The sequence below is a fragment of the Spinacia oleracea genome, chromosome 5 (genome assembly GCF_020520425.1).
Source record: "Spinacia oleracea cultivar Varoflay chromosome 5, BTI_SOV_V1, whole genome shotgun sequence".
In the NCBI taxonomy this organism is placed as follows: Eukaryota; Viridiplantae; Streptophyta; class Magnoliopsida; order Caryophyllales; family Amaranthaceae; genus Spinacia; species Spinacia oleracea.
This window is the reverse complement of record NC_079491.1, coordinates 563591-579345: the sequence shown is the minus strand read 5'-3', so window position 1 is coordinate 579345 and position 15755 is coordinate 563591. Positions and strand designations below refer to the sequence as shown.

At 35.3% G+C, this 15755-nt stretch overlaps 4 protein-coding genes and 3 non-coding genes across 7 annotated transcripts; 6 read left to right on the top strand and 1 right to left on the bottom strand.

Moving 5' to 3' along the window:
- Nucleotides 1-79: 79 nt before the first annotated feature.
- Nucleotides 80-4686, bottom strand: LOC110776429 (nitrogen regulatory protein P-II homolog). The gene is made up of 8 exons (XM_021980994.2): nt 4350-4686; nt 4211-4256; nt 3944-3971; nt 2085-2172; nt 1218-1285; nt 983-1052; nt 542-577; nt 80-444 (listed from the first exon to the last, which is right to left on the bottom strand). Exons 1-8 carry the CDS (start codon nt 4537-4539, stop codon nt 374-376), a joined length of 597 nt encoding a protein of 198 aa, XP_021836686.2. The 5' UTR covers nt 4540-4686; the 3' UTR covers nt 80-373.
- A 1369-nt stretch (nt 4687-6055) lies between these two features.
- LOC110775714 (uncharacterized) lies at nt 6056-8099 on the top strand. The gene is made up of 3 exons (XM_021980325.2): nt 6056-6292; nt 6571-6645; nt 7694-8099. Exons 1-3 carry the CDS (start codon nt 6137-6139, stop codon nt 7853-7855), a joined length of 393 nt encoding a protein of 130 aa, XP_021836017.1. The 5' UTR covers nt 6056-6136; the 3' UTR covers nt 7856-8099.
- A 198-nt stretch (nt 8100-8297) lies between these two features.
- TRNAF-GAA (transfer RNA phenylalanine (anticodon GAA)) lies at nt 8298-8370 on the top strand. The gene has a single exon. It is a non-coding gene; the product is annotated as a tRNA-Phe (tRNA).
- Nucleotides 8371-10298: 1928 nt separating this feature from the next.
- On the top strand, nt 10299-10371 carry TRNAF-GAA (transfer RNA phenylalanine (anticodon GAA)). The gene has a single exon. It is a non-coding gene; the product is annotated as a tRNA-Phe (tRNA).
- Nucleotides 10372-10458: 87 nt separating this feature from the next.
- TRNAF-GAA (transfer RNA phenylalanine (anticodon GAA)) lies at nt 10459-10531 on the top strand. Its single transcript has one exon. It is a non-coding gene; the product is annotated as a tRNA-Phe (tRNA).
- Nucleotides 10532-10552: 21 nt separating this feature from the next.
- On the top strand, nt 10553-12697 carry LOC110775706 (GDSL esterase/lipase At3g62280). Its single transcript, XM_021980317.2, has 5 exons — nt 10553-11286; nt 11357-11542; nt 11631-11794; nt 11886-12156; nt 12257-12697. Exons 1-5 carry the CDS (start codon nt 11040-11042, stop codon nt 12484-12486), a joined length of 1098 nt encoding a protein of 365 aa, XP_021836009.2. The 5' UTR covers nt 10553-11039; the 3' UTR covers nt 12487-12697.
- Nucleotides 12698-14327: 1630 nt separating this feature from the next.
- On the top strand, nt 14328-14994 carry LOC110775697 (60S ribosomal protein L27a-2-like). Its single transcript, XM_021980311.2, has one exon. It carries the CDS (start codon nt 14397-14399, stop codon nt 14838-14840), a length of 444 nt encoding a protein of 147 aa, XP_021836003.1. The 5' UTR covers nt 14328-14396; the 3' UTR covers nt 14841-14994.
- Nucleotides 14995-15755: the final 761 nt, after the last annotated feature.

Below are 15755 nucleotides of genomic sequence, written 5' to 3'. Positions count from 1 at the left end.
CAAAGTGTTGTAATCTTGTTCATGAATTCATACTATTTACCATTTGGTCATTTAAAGAAAGTAAATACTAATTAGGCAATTATCATGAGAATTTGTTTTAGATATAATCATTTCTAGAACAGAACTTGTTTACTTCCTCCATGAATAAACTACTCTCCCTGTTATTAGTTACATGTGCAAAGGGTCTACATTCTACAAAACTGATACAGTCATTCAGAATAATCTATTAACAGAAAAATACTTTGTAACAATCATTATTTTTTGATTGCAACTTAAAAATCATCAACATTTCAAGAAAGTTAGAAAATTTGGGCAAAGAGTTGCAAAAACTTGATGAGGCTCCTCAATGTTTTACCCAATGCCCTAAACTTTTCTAAACATTGCCGTGTTTTGACATGTCCTGCCGGCCTCCGGACATCCTCTCTGCTTCTTCTCCTCGCTGACCTGCATATCACCAACATGCCAAGAAGCAAACTCCATTAAAATGAAGAGGAGCTGAAAAATCTGCAGGGGGGGCTGACTAATGAAAAGAATATATTACCAGTGCGCACTCTAATGATGTCAGAAACGGGCAGCACTGCACAAATCATCACATTCCGTCCAGTCAATGAATTTCATCATCAAATCAGGTTAGAGAAATATCAGCAAAACTGAATAGAACTATAGTTCAAAACTGAGTGAATTTTTGATTTCATGATCTTCTTTTAGGATTTCCAGTACATCAAATTTCCAAACGAAAATAGAGCAGCTGATTTGAAGTTCCATTCAGTTTTTTTCATTCTAAATCTTTTGGTTTGTTTGTTGGGGAGGGTGTACAAGACAGATGGCAGAGTTTTATACTTCGTACAATTTTAGTTTCGTACAAAAAATTTAGCAAGAATCTAAATCTTGTATTTCTAGAGTGAAGAAATCTTCTCAACTACTGCTGATAAATATATTTCATAATTATATGGACAATATAACTATCTCAAAGACATCTTACCGAATATTTTGCCATCACCAATTTCACCAGTGCGTGCTTCCTTGATTATTAAGTCTACTACTGTATCAACCTGAAATGGTATAATAGCAATATTCAATAGATCAAAATAGGGCTCGCAATGGATCAATGGAATAACGTTATCACATGTATAGTTTGCATAGACACAAGAGAAGACAATTGGATGTTTGAGGTTGGAGAACTATTATAGTATACTATTAGCTTTAACATTAAACACCTGATCTTTGCTGACCACGATTTCCATCTTAACCTTGGTTACAAACTTGTCCTCAGAAAATTCAGAACCTGCAAAAAAATGGGAAAAAAGTCAAAAACAAAAAAAAACCTTATGCACAAAGACTGCAAAACATAGAAACAAGCAGACACAAAACAAAATACAGGGGAAAAAAGAGCTACTCTATACCAGGAACTTCTAGACAGCTTCCTTCCAAGTAATTACTCCCACTGTCTGGTAGTCACATATACTAGAGTGTTCAGCACTTTAGTATCACGGAAAAAGATGATACATTTCCTAATATGCAAGTATGCAACTACATTATTTCCTAATGACGAGAAAATATGAAGGGTAATTTTCTAAAATCATTGGACATCTGTTATTCTATGGGTTAGGAGTCTTCGCACAATGTAGATATTGTTTCAGGATGGAGGGAGTATTACAGAGAAACAACTGAACTCCAGTTATGTTGGCAGGTAAAATCTGCTAAGGTTCACAAGAGTGGGTGCTCATCACAAATTCACAACCCAATAGGAAGGACTTCTGGAGAAAAGGCATACAAATGATGCCGAAGTGAAAGAACAAGAGAGAGCTTGCAAAGCATTGGACTTTAAAAAAAATCTCTAAAACGAGGAGTGATTTAGGTGTTGTGACACTGGTCGGAAGTCCTTCATAAGGGACATTGCGAGCCAGGATAGTATCGAAGGCTATGATTTAATATTTTAATGAAGTCTTTGCGCCATATGGTCACCTTTGCTGCCTAACATCATAACTTGACACAAAAAGTTTCGATTTACAGCTTTACACATAAAATTGAGATATGCTATTTGAAAAGTTAAGCACGCTGGCAGAAAACCAGGAAGTACTAACCAGCATGCCTTTCTGCAGCTCCACCTTGTGCTCCAAAACCCCGAACATCAGAAACAGTGACACCACGAATACCCATCTTCAGCAAAGCCTTCAATTCAGCCAAAAATCCCCATCCCAGAAAACAAAGACGAATTGGTTGAGAATCTCAATACAGAAACAAAAGGCAATGAGTTCCATGCAAGTGATGTAAGTATATCAACCCCAACTAATCATGTCATGCACTCCCAGTTGGAGATATTTTCTGCTGCTTGATGTTAAGAGAAGTTATGGACAATTGATTAACGAGACACACCACGATAAGTCATCACATGAATGTACATATTCTCATCTCGCCTGAATAAATAGGAATGTTATGGCATTCCTAATTGGCAGGCTATATAAAAAGGGCGTAGGTGCAATGGCAAAGCTGTACTATCTTAATATGGAACATATTTGTCCAAATCTGGAAAGAGACACTAAAAAGTTGCAGGCCTCAGAGAAGACCTGTATATATAATACATCCAACAGAGCCTGAGTTATGGAAGCCGGCCTTGTGCCAGTCTCAATTCTCAAGTCTCAACCCATCAGACTATATCCGTCAGTTATGATCTCTCCAACGAGTTTACAGTTGACTCTTGATTAACCATTCACTTTGTTCAGGTTAACGATCGTGATTCGTGACTATCAAAAATAATGTTGTATGCACATTATCTAAAAGAAACATTTAGAGCTTAAGCAACTGAGTAGTTTCAAAATGGACCAATTAACTATTATGGATGTATTTTTGTAAGTATGATCTAATGAAAACCAGCACATAAACAGATACTCCAGCAGGCAGCAGCCTTGAATTAGTAATGGTATAACCATAATGGAGGTCATGAAAGAAAGATGCAATTGCGAAATGTACTAGGAAATGCCAAAAATGGCATCTCCGAGAGGATGCTGTGTTTAATAAGAAGAGTAATGTAACCAAAGTAAACCGTGGATGAATATGGTATTCTAATGTCCAGTGAAATGTACTTATCTGTTCATTCAAAGTCCAAAGATCCTACCAAAAAAGCTGTGCATGTAATAGTGATCTCGAATATAGATCAATATGCAATTTGTGAGCAGAGTTTAACACAAAAGATACTGGCAAGCAAAAGTTCATATGATAAGAATAAAATATCAACAACTTTGCACAAAATTTTACATATAAAGAAGCCAATAAGAATGAAAATATCAAATAGGAAACTACACTTAGAATTTGGATATTTCAAGTAGAAGAAACTTTAGATGCATGACTTAATATGGTATCATCATGAGTGAATGCGACATAGAAAGTGCATTCTCAGGAGCTATTATACCCTAAAAGCTAAAAACCTTGCCTTATTAAGTTAGTAACCCTTGCCTTAATATCACGAGACCAAGTATCTGATCGTAGTAACTTAGTAAGTTAGTAACACACACTTCTGTGAGTTACATTTGGACTTGTGACATCTAGGCATCGTAGATTCGCATATGTACCATTTGATTAGTAATTGGCCATGATTTTGGTTATTAAACATGTGGCTATCTACGTGCTGATTCTCTCTATGACATATGCGGTGCAACCTAAACATTTCTTCAAAATGGTATGCATGAAAAGAAAAAATTGAAATCTCTGCTCTTCCTCTTCATCTTTTGAGCAGTTCCTCCCTCCCCCAAATACACAACCATACAAACCAATATATCTTCCTACTCTTAATGCTTATCAGTTTGAGTGTCTTACTATATAGAGGCAAATTAGAAAGCAATTAAGAGAAAATTCAGCATACAAGAGCAAGTGAAGCATTGCAATCTCCACAAAACCCAAATAAAGAAAAACAAACAAATTGTGCAAGATAGTTCTTAGTTCTTACCGCAGAAACCATGGGGATTCTCCAGGGTCTTTGACCAAAAAAAGATTGACCACAGCACCAAAGCAAAAGGGAAAAAGAAAAAGGAACACACATGAGCAATTTCTTTGGAAGGCACATGAATATCTGCATAAATCTTTGGAACGAAAACTAATTTCTGTGTACAAACTTCTCATATACTCCGTACTACATTATCATTTGACTTTCATACCGGTCATGCAAGATTAAATTAAAGGGTGTTCATTAGATTAGATAGAGAGATAAATGCACCTGAGAATGGCCTCCACTTTGTAGAATTTGGTATCTGGGACATACTCTAATTGCCAAAAAAAAACACAAGAATTATATCATTTGAAAATCCAACAGAAATGATAAAACCCAGAAACAGAAATATGAAGAGAATGAGTACCTGAAGTAGCCTGAGCTCTGATTTGAGGCAAATTACACAACTTTCTAGAACGATTCGAAGTGACATTGAGATGAAATGGTTGAAATTGTCCGAAATTGGGGCGAATTTGGGAGATGTAACCAAGGTTGTAGTTGTTGGAGGAGAAAGAATGGTCAAGAAAAGAAGGTTTTGATGTCAGATTTACAGCCATTGTTGTTTGGGAAGGAACTGATGAGAGCGCAAGAGCGGTGGGGTTTTGTTTGGGTTGAAGAAAAGCGCAGTTGGCGGATTAACAAAAGCTTCAACTTCCTTTGCAATGGCGCATGGACCCCTCGTGTTAGTCGCAACGACTCACTCGTGTTAGTCACTAAACAAATACTCCGTACAAAGCATTGTTGAACCAAATTGGGGTTTCACTTTCTACTCTCTATCGGGTTACATTAGACTCGGGTCTTTCTCAGGTTGGGTGCAAATTCGGATATTTTCGGGTTCCTAAAAAGTTCAGGGTCAGCTACGAGCTAGATATTTTGGTTGATATAAAGTTGAGGTTAGCTGATTTCGAGTCACCCTTCTTTTCGCTTTTAAGGTTTTTTTTACAGGAGATCCAACATAAGTTGATCCCTTTCAAACTTGGCTTTATATCACCCAAAACTTACTTGAATTCTCGAAAGTCCGTAAAAGGTTATATTCGTTTTACACATTAAGTATAAATAAGATTAAGTTAGTTTAAACTCGGTGATTTGCTTTAAATAACAAATGAAAGGAAGGTTCAGCATGCAACAACTTTAGCTTTGGTGAAAGAAAGTTCGACATAAAGCAATTCAGTATTTGAAGATCAACAAAACTACGACACAATACTCCTTTTGCAACGAATTACTCCACGTGACATAATAGTGTTGTAACTCGTAAAAGAAAATGTTTACCTACTTATTCTTATTCTGTTGTTCATAATTATTTGACACACTTGTACAAATTGTGAAATATTTACTTGTATTTTCTTAAGCTAACTAATTTACCTCGAATTCTATTACTTGTTTGGTTTAGTACCTCAATTCGTTGGGTAGTAACTTCTCTTGAGAAGTTTCATTTCATGGGAAGTTAATTCTTACTTGCAAACAAACATCTTGAACATGAAACTAAGGAATATACCCGATCATTATGAGCCTGCACGCTGACCCGATCCGATCCGATCCGATCCGGCCAAAAAAAAAAAACGGACTTTAGGCAGAATATTTAGGCCCAATTTCGGGCTAGTCCCAAAATTTTAACAAAAGGTCTTGCATGCACAAGGTGTACAATAAATTTATTGTACACGAATATAACTTTTACCCAGTTTTTTCTAACTTTTATATTATTTTAAAAAAAGTTGATAGATAAATATTTTAAAGGGTTAAATTATTAATTTTATATATTATTAGTAATTTTGAAGAAATAATTTTTATTAAATTGAAATTTTTTATCACTAAAAAATAGACAACCTTTACATATATAAGCTTAACTTTTAAGCATTTTACGTTAACTTTAACTTTGGTGTACAATATTTATCGTACATCCCATGTAAATAAGAATTTGTGAAATTTTAATTTATGGATGAATTTTAGACAACTCAAAATTGCATTTTAGTTAGAAAGTTGACCTGGTCTGAAAATAGTCCGAAATATCCGCTATTTTTGGCCCGAAATAGCGGGTTTTGGGCAAAAAAATTGGTGTTTGGACAAAGGGAGTACGGAGTCTTATTACCCAGTTGTACAAAACGGAAAACGCACTAAACCGGAGCTTTAAACTTTGATTACCCGAGTTGATCGTGAATGGCGAGGGAGGGCGATGGGAAGCCGGAGACGGAGAAGTACGTTTACAGGATAAGCACCGCCAAAGAGTGGGATGAATTGCAGAGTAATGGTTTCACTTTTGGTGGTGATCTTGACAACTCCACTGCTTGCTTCCATCTCAGTACCCTTCTTCAGGTTCTTCCCTTTTTTCTTTCAATTTCTGGGCTTCTGTAATTCATTTATGTTCTACTCTAGAACCCTTGATCAATACTTTCTTGGATTAAAGGCTTCATTTCACGATTTCCTGTTTTATTTAATTTAATGTTGTAAAGATTCTTATTTTTGGATATCTTATGTCTAAATTGAACTGAATTATGTCAAAAGTTTCATCTTTTAGGTTAAATGGGTATGATTGGTTATGAATTTTGTGATAAGATGGAAATTAAGCTGTTGGGATTTGGTATTATTCTCAGGTACAGCCAACCTTGCAAAGATTTTTCAAAGACGTTAATGAGGAGTTATACTTACTTCAAATTGATTCTAACAAGGTATAAGAATCGCGGCTTCTTAGTCTCGTTCTTGCTTGGAGTTTATAGTGTTTACCCAGTTCTTGCTTGGAATTTAGTTGTGTACATTACTCCCAACTCCCAATTGTTCATATGTTATGTAATTCTGTGCAATTTCTAGTGGCAAAATTTTCTGTTTGTCTGAGTGGGATAACATTAAGATGTTGCACCAGCTAGAAGCAATTATTCTAAATTATTGTTGAATGTTCAAACTCCGAAGAATTTAATCTGTTTCTCTGACTTTTGATCATTTTAGCTTCATCAATCTATTTAACATGGGTTCACTGCTTTATTGCTGACTTCATTTGGCAATTTGATAAGAATTAGTGATTACATACCATAACATACCAACCATAATGTGTAAAATCCGTATGATACACCATATCCCGATATACAAAGCCTCAAGCATTCATTTACGAGGAGGCTCGTTCAGCACTAGATATACAATGCTAGAAAGTTGTTTTCATTCATTCAACCCTTTGTGCTAACTGCTAAGTGAATTAATAATTTAGGAACACTGGTTTAGTTCATTGTAATTCAAAGTTGATTTTTTTTAATAGAGATCTTTTTTTTGCGGGAGCCTCTTCGAGGCAATGGGGTAATGATAATGGTAATGGTAGAGATTGTTTTTGGGAATTCAACCTCATTGGTCCTGCTTCTTTTAGTTTTTTCCATCCTTTCTTCTATTTTCAGGGAATGGGATATGGTCTAGCCGTCTAGGGTGCATCTCTGTTCACTTCTTCATTGTGTAGAACTTACACAAGAATTCCCGATCAGGAAGAAAATTCATGTATTAGTTCAAAGATTGGGAAGATTGAACCTTCAATCTGTTATTGACACTCAACATTCAATCATCAACGGACAAGAGATGAATGATGGTTGTGTACAGTGTACTAGTGATGCATTACAATAATCTGTTCCATGTTTTTGCTGAAATGTTGATTGATACACGAACATGGGAATTTGTTGTATACCTTTTTGTTTCATTTATCAGTTCCCTCAGTCTGAAATCTTATCATCATTTTCACAGCTTGGGGATGGATTGATATATGAGGTTGTGGAGGGAAATCAATGGTTCCCACATTTCTATGGACCGTCACGTAGTTTTGCTCCCCTTCCTCTTGATGCTGTCACAAGAACAGAGAAGATCACTTTGTCAAACGGCATCTTCACTTGCACTTTGCTTCATTGAGCTAGAGGTTCGGCACAAAAGGCTTACTACAACGACAGTACAACTCATTGCTTTTCTACACTATCGTGACCTTAATTCTGATTATCGGGTTTAACCTATAATTGTGATTTATGCTTTCTGAAACATGGGATAATCATGCTATTCTTTAACCTTTAAGGTTGTGTAATTTGTTTTTTGAAGTATACTTTGAACTGTCTTCGTATTGCTCATAATAATAATGATTCTCTTGAAATTTCCAAGGTTACTCCATTCTGTAATTTTTTTTGCATTCTGTATTTTGGGGACAACACCTTTTTCACCTCGAAAATGTAAATGTCTCTCTATTAAACAAGTACGGAGTATATTTTTCATTTCTGTTATTGAGCACCATCCGAGGAAACAAGTTAAGTTTAGACGTTTGCTAATAGCACTTTTAATTTCTGGCAGATTAATAATACAACTTGCGGGGATAGCTCAGTTGGGAGAGCGTCAGACTGAAGATCTGAAGGTCGCGTGTTCGATCCACGCTCACCGCATTTTTAATTTTTGTTTATCCATTATTTTTTCCATTTTATTATCCAATCAAATTACAGCAGAAAAAAAAAATATTTTCCCCTTTTTTTTCATTTTATTATCCAATCAAATTACAGCAGAAAAAAAAATTATTTTCCCCTTAACTTTTCCATTTTATTATCCAATCAAATTACAGCAGAAAAAATATTGTATATCATACAGATTACAGACATGTATAGTAATCTAACCTACAAGCCTGTTGTTCAAAATATCCCGGTTACCAAAGACTTAAATTAGCTTTCCAGGTGAGTCATCTTATCTACAACCAATTTATTTTTTGCACAACATTAGATTATACTCAGCTCCGAAGTCCCAAGCATGAAGAGTTCTTATATTGTCTCAATCTGTCACACTTAAATGTTAAAGAGTTTCTACACAGTTTACATGATTTTAATATGAAATATTACTAGCCTATAACTAGTCCTAATATATTACTATTATGTCTAGATGAAGGGGAGGAAGTCCTAAGTTCATTTTTCTCAGACTATCTGAACTTTTAATAGGGGGTCTTAAACAATGTAGAGATTGTTGAATGTTGATTTCAGATCATTATATTATGTAGGGCCAACCAAATGCAGCCTAGAACTTATGTTATGTAATCTATGATAATCAAGTTTACCTAATCAAGCTTAATTTCCCCCTATTTTGTCAGTTTCTGAGTTCAAATAGTCAAAGAACAAAGGCACCAGACAAAATCATTGCAGGGCAACTCTCAACAGCAAAATGCAAAGGGATGATGGACACCACAAGGAAAGGAAAGGCATATTCATGAACTTAAATGAGGTAAGGCTGGAATTCAAGATCCGTTCTTTGATTTACTATATATGTTGTCGATCTCTATCACGTAGATATTCCTCCCAATAGCCTTTGTTTTTTCTTCTAACTTTGTGATACGCTGTTGTTTCATGCTGTAAAGGATAACATACAATAATACCTTGTCTTTTTCACCCATAAAATTAAGAGTTTGTAGGGAAATAAGTCTAGATTAAGACCAATGAGGTCAATTAAGAAACAGATAAATTCAGATATGGATCAAATTATATTCAACAAGTTTAGACAAGGGGCAGTTAAATAGAACAATTAGGTAAAAGGATGAAACCTAAGTCTTGCAAGTTGCATTCCGTACAGAAAAATGATGAAACCTTACTTGGACTTCCTGTCTTTCTGCATGGTTTGTTACACATGAATCTTGTCCAGGATGAATAGAATATACTTCATAATTGAGAATGGATGCATATTCTACTTTTAGCATACGCCGAAACAATAATACGAAGTAGGAAGTTAGGGGAATAATGCCAAACCCAAAATAAAGCAAAGCGCAAGACAATCTTGAAAGTTGAAAGTGATGACACAGTTAAAGACTAAAGTATCCCACAAGTTTATAAAGATTTGTAGGTGCTAGTCTGTTTCCATCATTGAGTTTATTGGCATGAGACATTTAGAATTTGACAGATGATAAACTACAATTAATACGGAGTAATAAACTATGCAAAATTGTCTAATGCAGAAAGTGTGTATTATCGCTATTAATCTATTATGCATCTACTTTGGCCCCCTCATTTTCAATATGATTGCCTCAGATTATTTGAAAGTAATATGATCAGTCACATTTAAACATTTTAATCTCTGTTTGTCAAATCTAATAATTGGTTAAAATTACTTTATTTTATAATTATGATATTCCAATGTCTTATTGTCAGAACTATTTGGTTAACTGCTTTTGCTGAGTTTTTGGAGTTTTCTTCCCTCTTTAACAAAAATACAAAAGAGCCATTGTATCATGTTCGATTTGCAAAAGGCCGGAATTTTGATCGGCTTCATCCTCTGTAATTACAGTTATTAATTTGTTTGTTTTCTATCAATTATGAAAAAGAATAACTGATGTCAACAAGCGGGGATAGCTCAGTTGGGAGAGCGTCAGACTGAAGATCTGAAGGTCGCGTGTTCGATCCACGCTCACCGCAAATTTTTGTTTTTAATTTTCTGATTTTTCATTAACAACGTAATAAATAAATAAGAATATGTAATATAATATACAAAATTATCAACAAGCGGGGATAGCTCAGTTGGGAGAGCGTCAGACTGAAGATCTGAAGGTCGCGTGTTCGATCCACGCTCACCGCATTTTTGGTTTTTTTTCCTTTTTTCCCCTTTTTTTGTGGAAAAAAAACAATCCTTTCCTTTTCTTTTATTTTTTTTTTATAAAAAAAAACAATCCTTTCCGTACTTCAGATGCAATCGATATCCTCCTAAGCTTGTTTAGCATAGTTTTGATGATACATTTTGACATTTAAAAGTTAAAGTTTTGCATAGAAGAGTTATCTTAAACATCTAAGTACAGTTTTTGTTTGCACCCATGTGGCTCTTTACATCTACTGCATTATTTAAAATTCATAGTAGACTTCTGTAGTATTGTAACTTGTAAGGTGCTCATTCTATTGTTGTTTATGTTTCATTTGAGCTTAATTTAAGGACAAAGGAGAAACCAAACCCTCTTTTGCAGAGCCAAATTTTGAATTCCATAACAAATTATTAAAAATAATTCTATCCACTTGCCAAATTGCTGCATTTAGGAGAAAAAATGCACCGACAAAGATGATAAGCAAAGCTTGAAATTAGGTGAGTTTCTTTAATGGTAATGGAGATTAGGATGAATGCAATATGGTGCTGGATTAACATACTGCTACTGATATCAACACTCTCAAATGGTGTTGAAAGTCAGAGAAGGCCCCTTCTTGTCAATTTTGGAGACTCGAATTCAGATACTGGTGGAGTGCTAGCTGGTATTGGACTTCCAATTGGCCTGCCCAATGGCATTACATTCTTCCACAGGGGCACTGGCCGATTAGGCGATGGTCGTCTTATCATTGACTTCTTCTGTAAGTACACATTATATCTTTTATTTTGTTTTTTATCAAGTTTAGAACATCAAATTTTGTTTTCTGACAGGTGAGCACCTGAAGTTGAGCTATCTGAGCCCATACTTGGATTCGCTGTCACCAAATTTTAGCAGTGGAGTTAACTTTGCAGTCTCTGGTGCAACCCTTCTTCCCAAGTTTGTTCCTTTTGCATTGAGTATCCAAGTTCGTCAGTTCATTCACTTTAAAAACCGGTCACTTGAGCTCCTGTCACTTGGTAAAACTCGTTCTCTTAGTAATATTTCCTTATGCAATCCTATATTTAACAAGTCCATAATATTACTGATGACTTATATAATGTGCAGGATCAAGAGACTTAATCAATGAAGAAGGGTTCCGAAGTGCACTTTACATGATTGATATTGGACAAAACGATCTACAAGTTGCCTTATACGCGTCAAACATAACTTATAGACCTGTTGCTAAACAGATCCCATCTTTTGTTGAAGAAATTAGATTGGCAGTGCAGGTAATTAAGCTCTCAAATCTCATCTTATGCATTCAGTTTTTGGCACTAATTTAGGCTCATGTTTAAGGTGGTTGCAATAATATAAATACAGACAATCTACCAATATGGAGGGAGAAATTTCTGGATCCACAACACAGGTCCCTTGGGTTGTCAACCCAAAGAACTTGCCCTACATCCCCATAAAAGCAGTGATCTTGATCGAGTTGGATGTCTTCGTGTACATAACCGAGTAGCAAAAACCTTCAATAAGGGGCTCCGAATACTTACTGAAGATCTAAGATTGGTTTATAAGGATGCTGTTATTGTGTATGTTGATGTATATTCTGTAAAGTACAGCCTTTTTGCCAACCCTGAAAAATATGGTAATATATACTTCTCTCAACTTTTTTTCTCTTTTTTAAGTTGTTTATTGCAGGATTATTATTGAGTTAATTGTATTATGACTTTTAATTATCATACTAGGATTCAAGAATCCATTTGCAGCTTGTTGTGGTCGTGGAGCTCCATACTTCTATGACAGGAACGCAACGTGTGGGCAACCGGGCTTTAGCATCTGCAGAAATGTATCAGAGTCTATAGTTTGGGATGGAGTTCATTATGCTGAAGCTTCTAATCATGTAGTAGCAAAAAGGATACAGAAAGGACATTATTCTACCCCGAAAATTAAGCTTGAGCAGTTTTGGTATTCCTGATTTATACTATATAGTATTAGGCTAATCACATTTTATCGACAAGCAATATGATGTACTTCCTACAATACCAGAGTTAATCACATTTTATCTTTGTTCAAGTATTACTAGTAGTGAGTTAACTAGGAGTACTACACAGGATTAACTTTTGTTGGAATTCAGATAACTTGTCAAAATTCCTGTTCAATAAAGTGGGACATGTGAATATGTGATGTTTCATCTACTCTTTAGTTTTTTGAATGATTAAGGTTCGATCAGAGCATCATTAAGCATGAAAAAAGAGTTCATGGGAGGGTTATTGTGGATGAAGGAGATTAGGATTAAGACTTGTGACGCGAGAGAGAGTAATTTAGCATCAACTTCTCTTTAGTGCCTTAGTCCCAAAGCAAAGGCACCTGATAAAATCATTGCATGCCAACTATCAATGGAGGAAATTTAAGGAGGGAAAACAATTGACTTTTTGAAATTGAAAAAGAGAGAAGACTTCCAAAATGTAGTGCTTGGGGAACGAATTTACTGTAAGTTGATACAGTCTAATCTGCCCTACCTTTCTAAATAAAGTAAATCATGCATATTTTGATACAATTTACTCTGCTTTAATCCTAAGAAAGAAGGTAATCATGGGCCAAATAGTGAATCCTAAGCCATCTTGTCAAGAAATGATCTATCAACACATTGTGATGCAAGTAATTATCATGCATTCACTCAATTTATGACTTGGCCCGGCCCAACCTAAAACATGCAATTACCTGAGTCTAATTAACCTGCCCCGAACTAAAACATGCAATTCTCTAGGTATACAAGCAGTATCTCTTAGGTGTAAAAAGTAATTTTGAGACTCAGACGGGAAAATACTCAATCCATCCATATTTTAGTGGGTTTGTGAATAGATTTCCTCAAACGTGCTATTGTATTCCTCTAATAAATTTATTTTCCCCTAATACATAATTCAGCACATGATCAACTATTCTGGTTCTCCATCTTAAACTCTGTTTTAGTGATTCCAAATTAAATGTTGGAAATTTAGATGCGGGATATAAATCTGAGATCATAAAATATTCATTAATGTAAAAGATTTAGAATTTGTGATCTCAACATCCGTTAAGAGGTGTTGGTCTTTAAAAACAGGTTGGAGGTGACATTGTTTCTTAGTGCACTCTGTCACTAACCACGTGTTAATAACTCACATGGCCTACAATATATTTTATAAATTTTATGAAGTGGTTATGAGAAAGCTCTTGAAACATCGTTAGTAATGCCTAGATGGACATTATGTTCTGCTCTCCTTCTTCATCGATAATCGTTGTAGGTTTGCAAACTAATCACCAGTACAATTGAGCTGTGAGCGTAATCCCCCTTTCTTATTGGTCCACACCACTCAACCTTTTTTCACTTAATATTGAGCTAGATTCCAACTTATCACCTTTTTTTTAGATTTTGAGAAGAGTTGCTCTTTGGAGAACACAATACGATTAAAGTTACTCCGTATACGTTGTGTTAGTTTCCTTCCTAGAAAAATAGAGTTTACTATGTGACCGACACCATTTATTAATTTATATCATCAATTTGTGGCATTGTTTTTGTTTTTTGTGTAACACCAAGGTTAAAATGATTTGATCAACCTAATCAAAAAACATATTAGAAAAATATAACTTTGTAAAATGATTCATCAACCTAATTAAAAATTAAAATGTGAAAGTGGCAATAAGGCCTTACAGAATAAATTTCCAGCAAAACAAATGGGCTTGGGCTAAGTGAACCAGTTTACACCCTCTAAAGTCCATGAATAAAACCCTAGTCCAGAAATAACGTTCCTATAAAAACAACATATTGAAAAACCCTAGTATTTCCCTCTCTGCCGTTCCTCACTCCAAACCCTTTCCCCATTTCCCAGAGAGGAGAGAGAAAACGCGATGACGACCGGATTGAAGAAGAACAGGAAGAAGAGAGGTCACGTTTCCGCCGGTCACGGTCGTATCGGAAAGCACCGAAAGCATCCCGGAGGTCGTGGTAATGCCGGAGGTATGCACCACCACAGAATCATGTTCGATAAGTACCATCCTGGTTACTTCGGTAAGGTCGGTATGCGTTACTTTCACAAGCTGAGGAACAGGTTCCATTGCCCCATCGTCAACATCGACAAACTCTGGTCTATGGTTCCTGAAGATGTCAAGGAGAAGGCCAAAAAAGAAGGCAAGGCTCCAGTTATTGATGTCACTCAGTTTGGGTTCTTTAAGGTTCTTGGTAAGGGTGTTTTGCCTAATTCTCAGCCTGTTGTTGTTAAGGCTAAGTTGATTTCTAAGGTCGCTGAAAAGAAGATCAAGGAGAATGGTGGCGCTGTGCTTCTCACTGCCTAAGTATTTTTCATTTTTAGTTTATTGCAATTTTGGTTTATATGTTTTGATTTTAGGAGGAACGTTTATCTTGTTTTTGATCTAGATCTGGGATTTGAGAAAGCTTTTGCTGTTCTTAATTCATTTTGGATTAAATGAAATGAACTAGTTTTCAGCAGATTTGGTTTATATATTAATGTTGATTTGCCTGATATGAAATGTTGTTTTCTCCCATGATGATTTAGTATTTGCTTATAATGCTTATTCAGATATTCGGGTTGTTCAAATTGTCTTGTTCTATTGGATTGGATGATAGCTTTAGGGTCTGTTAAGTTAGCATTTAACCATGTTTAGATTCCAGAAACAGCAACATATGAGAATTTGCAGCAATTTGTTGTCTTGGAATAAGAGAATGGATTTGTAATAAGTTAATGTAGGTGGTCAATTTGAAGTAAGATGGTATAAGTGATTAGAATCCTTAGAGATCAAACTGAAGCATTAGTGAAAAGCAATTATCTTTATTTCCCTTGTGTTCTGTCAATGAATATGGGGTTCATTTATGGCTTTAATGAAAGGAATTGTATAGTTTCACCACTTTGACTTGAATTTTATGCACTATGGTGCTCAATGCAGTATTGGGGATGTTCATATTGTGTAGTACCGGGAGTTTATAATTGTTTGATACGTGAATCAGGAGGGAAAAATTTAATCCTTGGAGATTGAAGTATTGATGGAACTTCATATTTCCTTTGAATTGTCAATGGTTAATATTGACCTTGAGCATCTTTAATCGTTGATGATCCAAGATAAATGTGGATTGCAAAACTGCTGCTTAGGTCTAAGTGTCTTAACAGTCTTAAGAATACTGGTAGGAAACGATGTGAAGTTGTGATTAGGGAAGAATGCTGCTATTGAATACTGGTAAGAAACGTTGTGATT

Coding starts and splice junctions, on each gene's coding strand:
- LOC110776429 (XM_021980994.2), bottom strand. CDS start 4,539: ATGGCTGTAAATCTGACATCAAAACCTTCTTTTCTTGACCATTCTTTC. Junction 2,173..3,943: donor GAATCCCCATGGTTTCTGCG/GTAAGAACTAAG, acceptor GCTGAATTGAAG/GCTTTGCTGAAGATGGGTAT. Junction 445..541: donor CATCATTAGAGTGCGCACTG/GTAATATATTCT, acceptor GGTGATATGCAG/GTCAGCGAGGAGAAGAAGCA.
- LOC110775714 (XM_021980325.2), top strand. CDS start 6,137: ATGGCGAGGGAGGGCGATGGGAAGCCGGAGACGGAGAAGTACGTTTAC. Junction 6,293..6,570: donor ATCTCAGTACCCTTCTTCAG/GTTCTTCCCTTT, acceptor TATTATTCTCAG/GTACAGCCAACCTTGCAAAG. Junction 6,646..7,693: donor TTCAAATTGATTCTAACAAG/GTATAAGAATCG, acceptor TCATTTTCACAG/CTTGGGGATGGATTGATATA.
- LOC110775706 (XM_021980317.2), top strand. CDS start 11,040: ATGGTAATGGAGATTAGGATGAATGCAATATGGTGCTGGATTAACATA. Junction 11,287..11,356: donor TCTTATCATTGACTTCTTCT/GTAAGTACACAT, acceptor GTTTTCTGACAG/GTGAGCACCTGAAGTTGAGC. Junction 11,543..11,630: donor ACTTGAGCTCCTGTCACTTG/GTAAAACTCGTT, acceptor TATAATGTGCAG/GATCAAGAGACTTAATCAAT.
- LOC110775697 (XM_021980311.2), top strand. CDS start 14,397: ATGACGACCGGATTGAAGAAGAACAGGAAGAAGAGAGGTCACGTTTCC.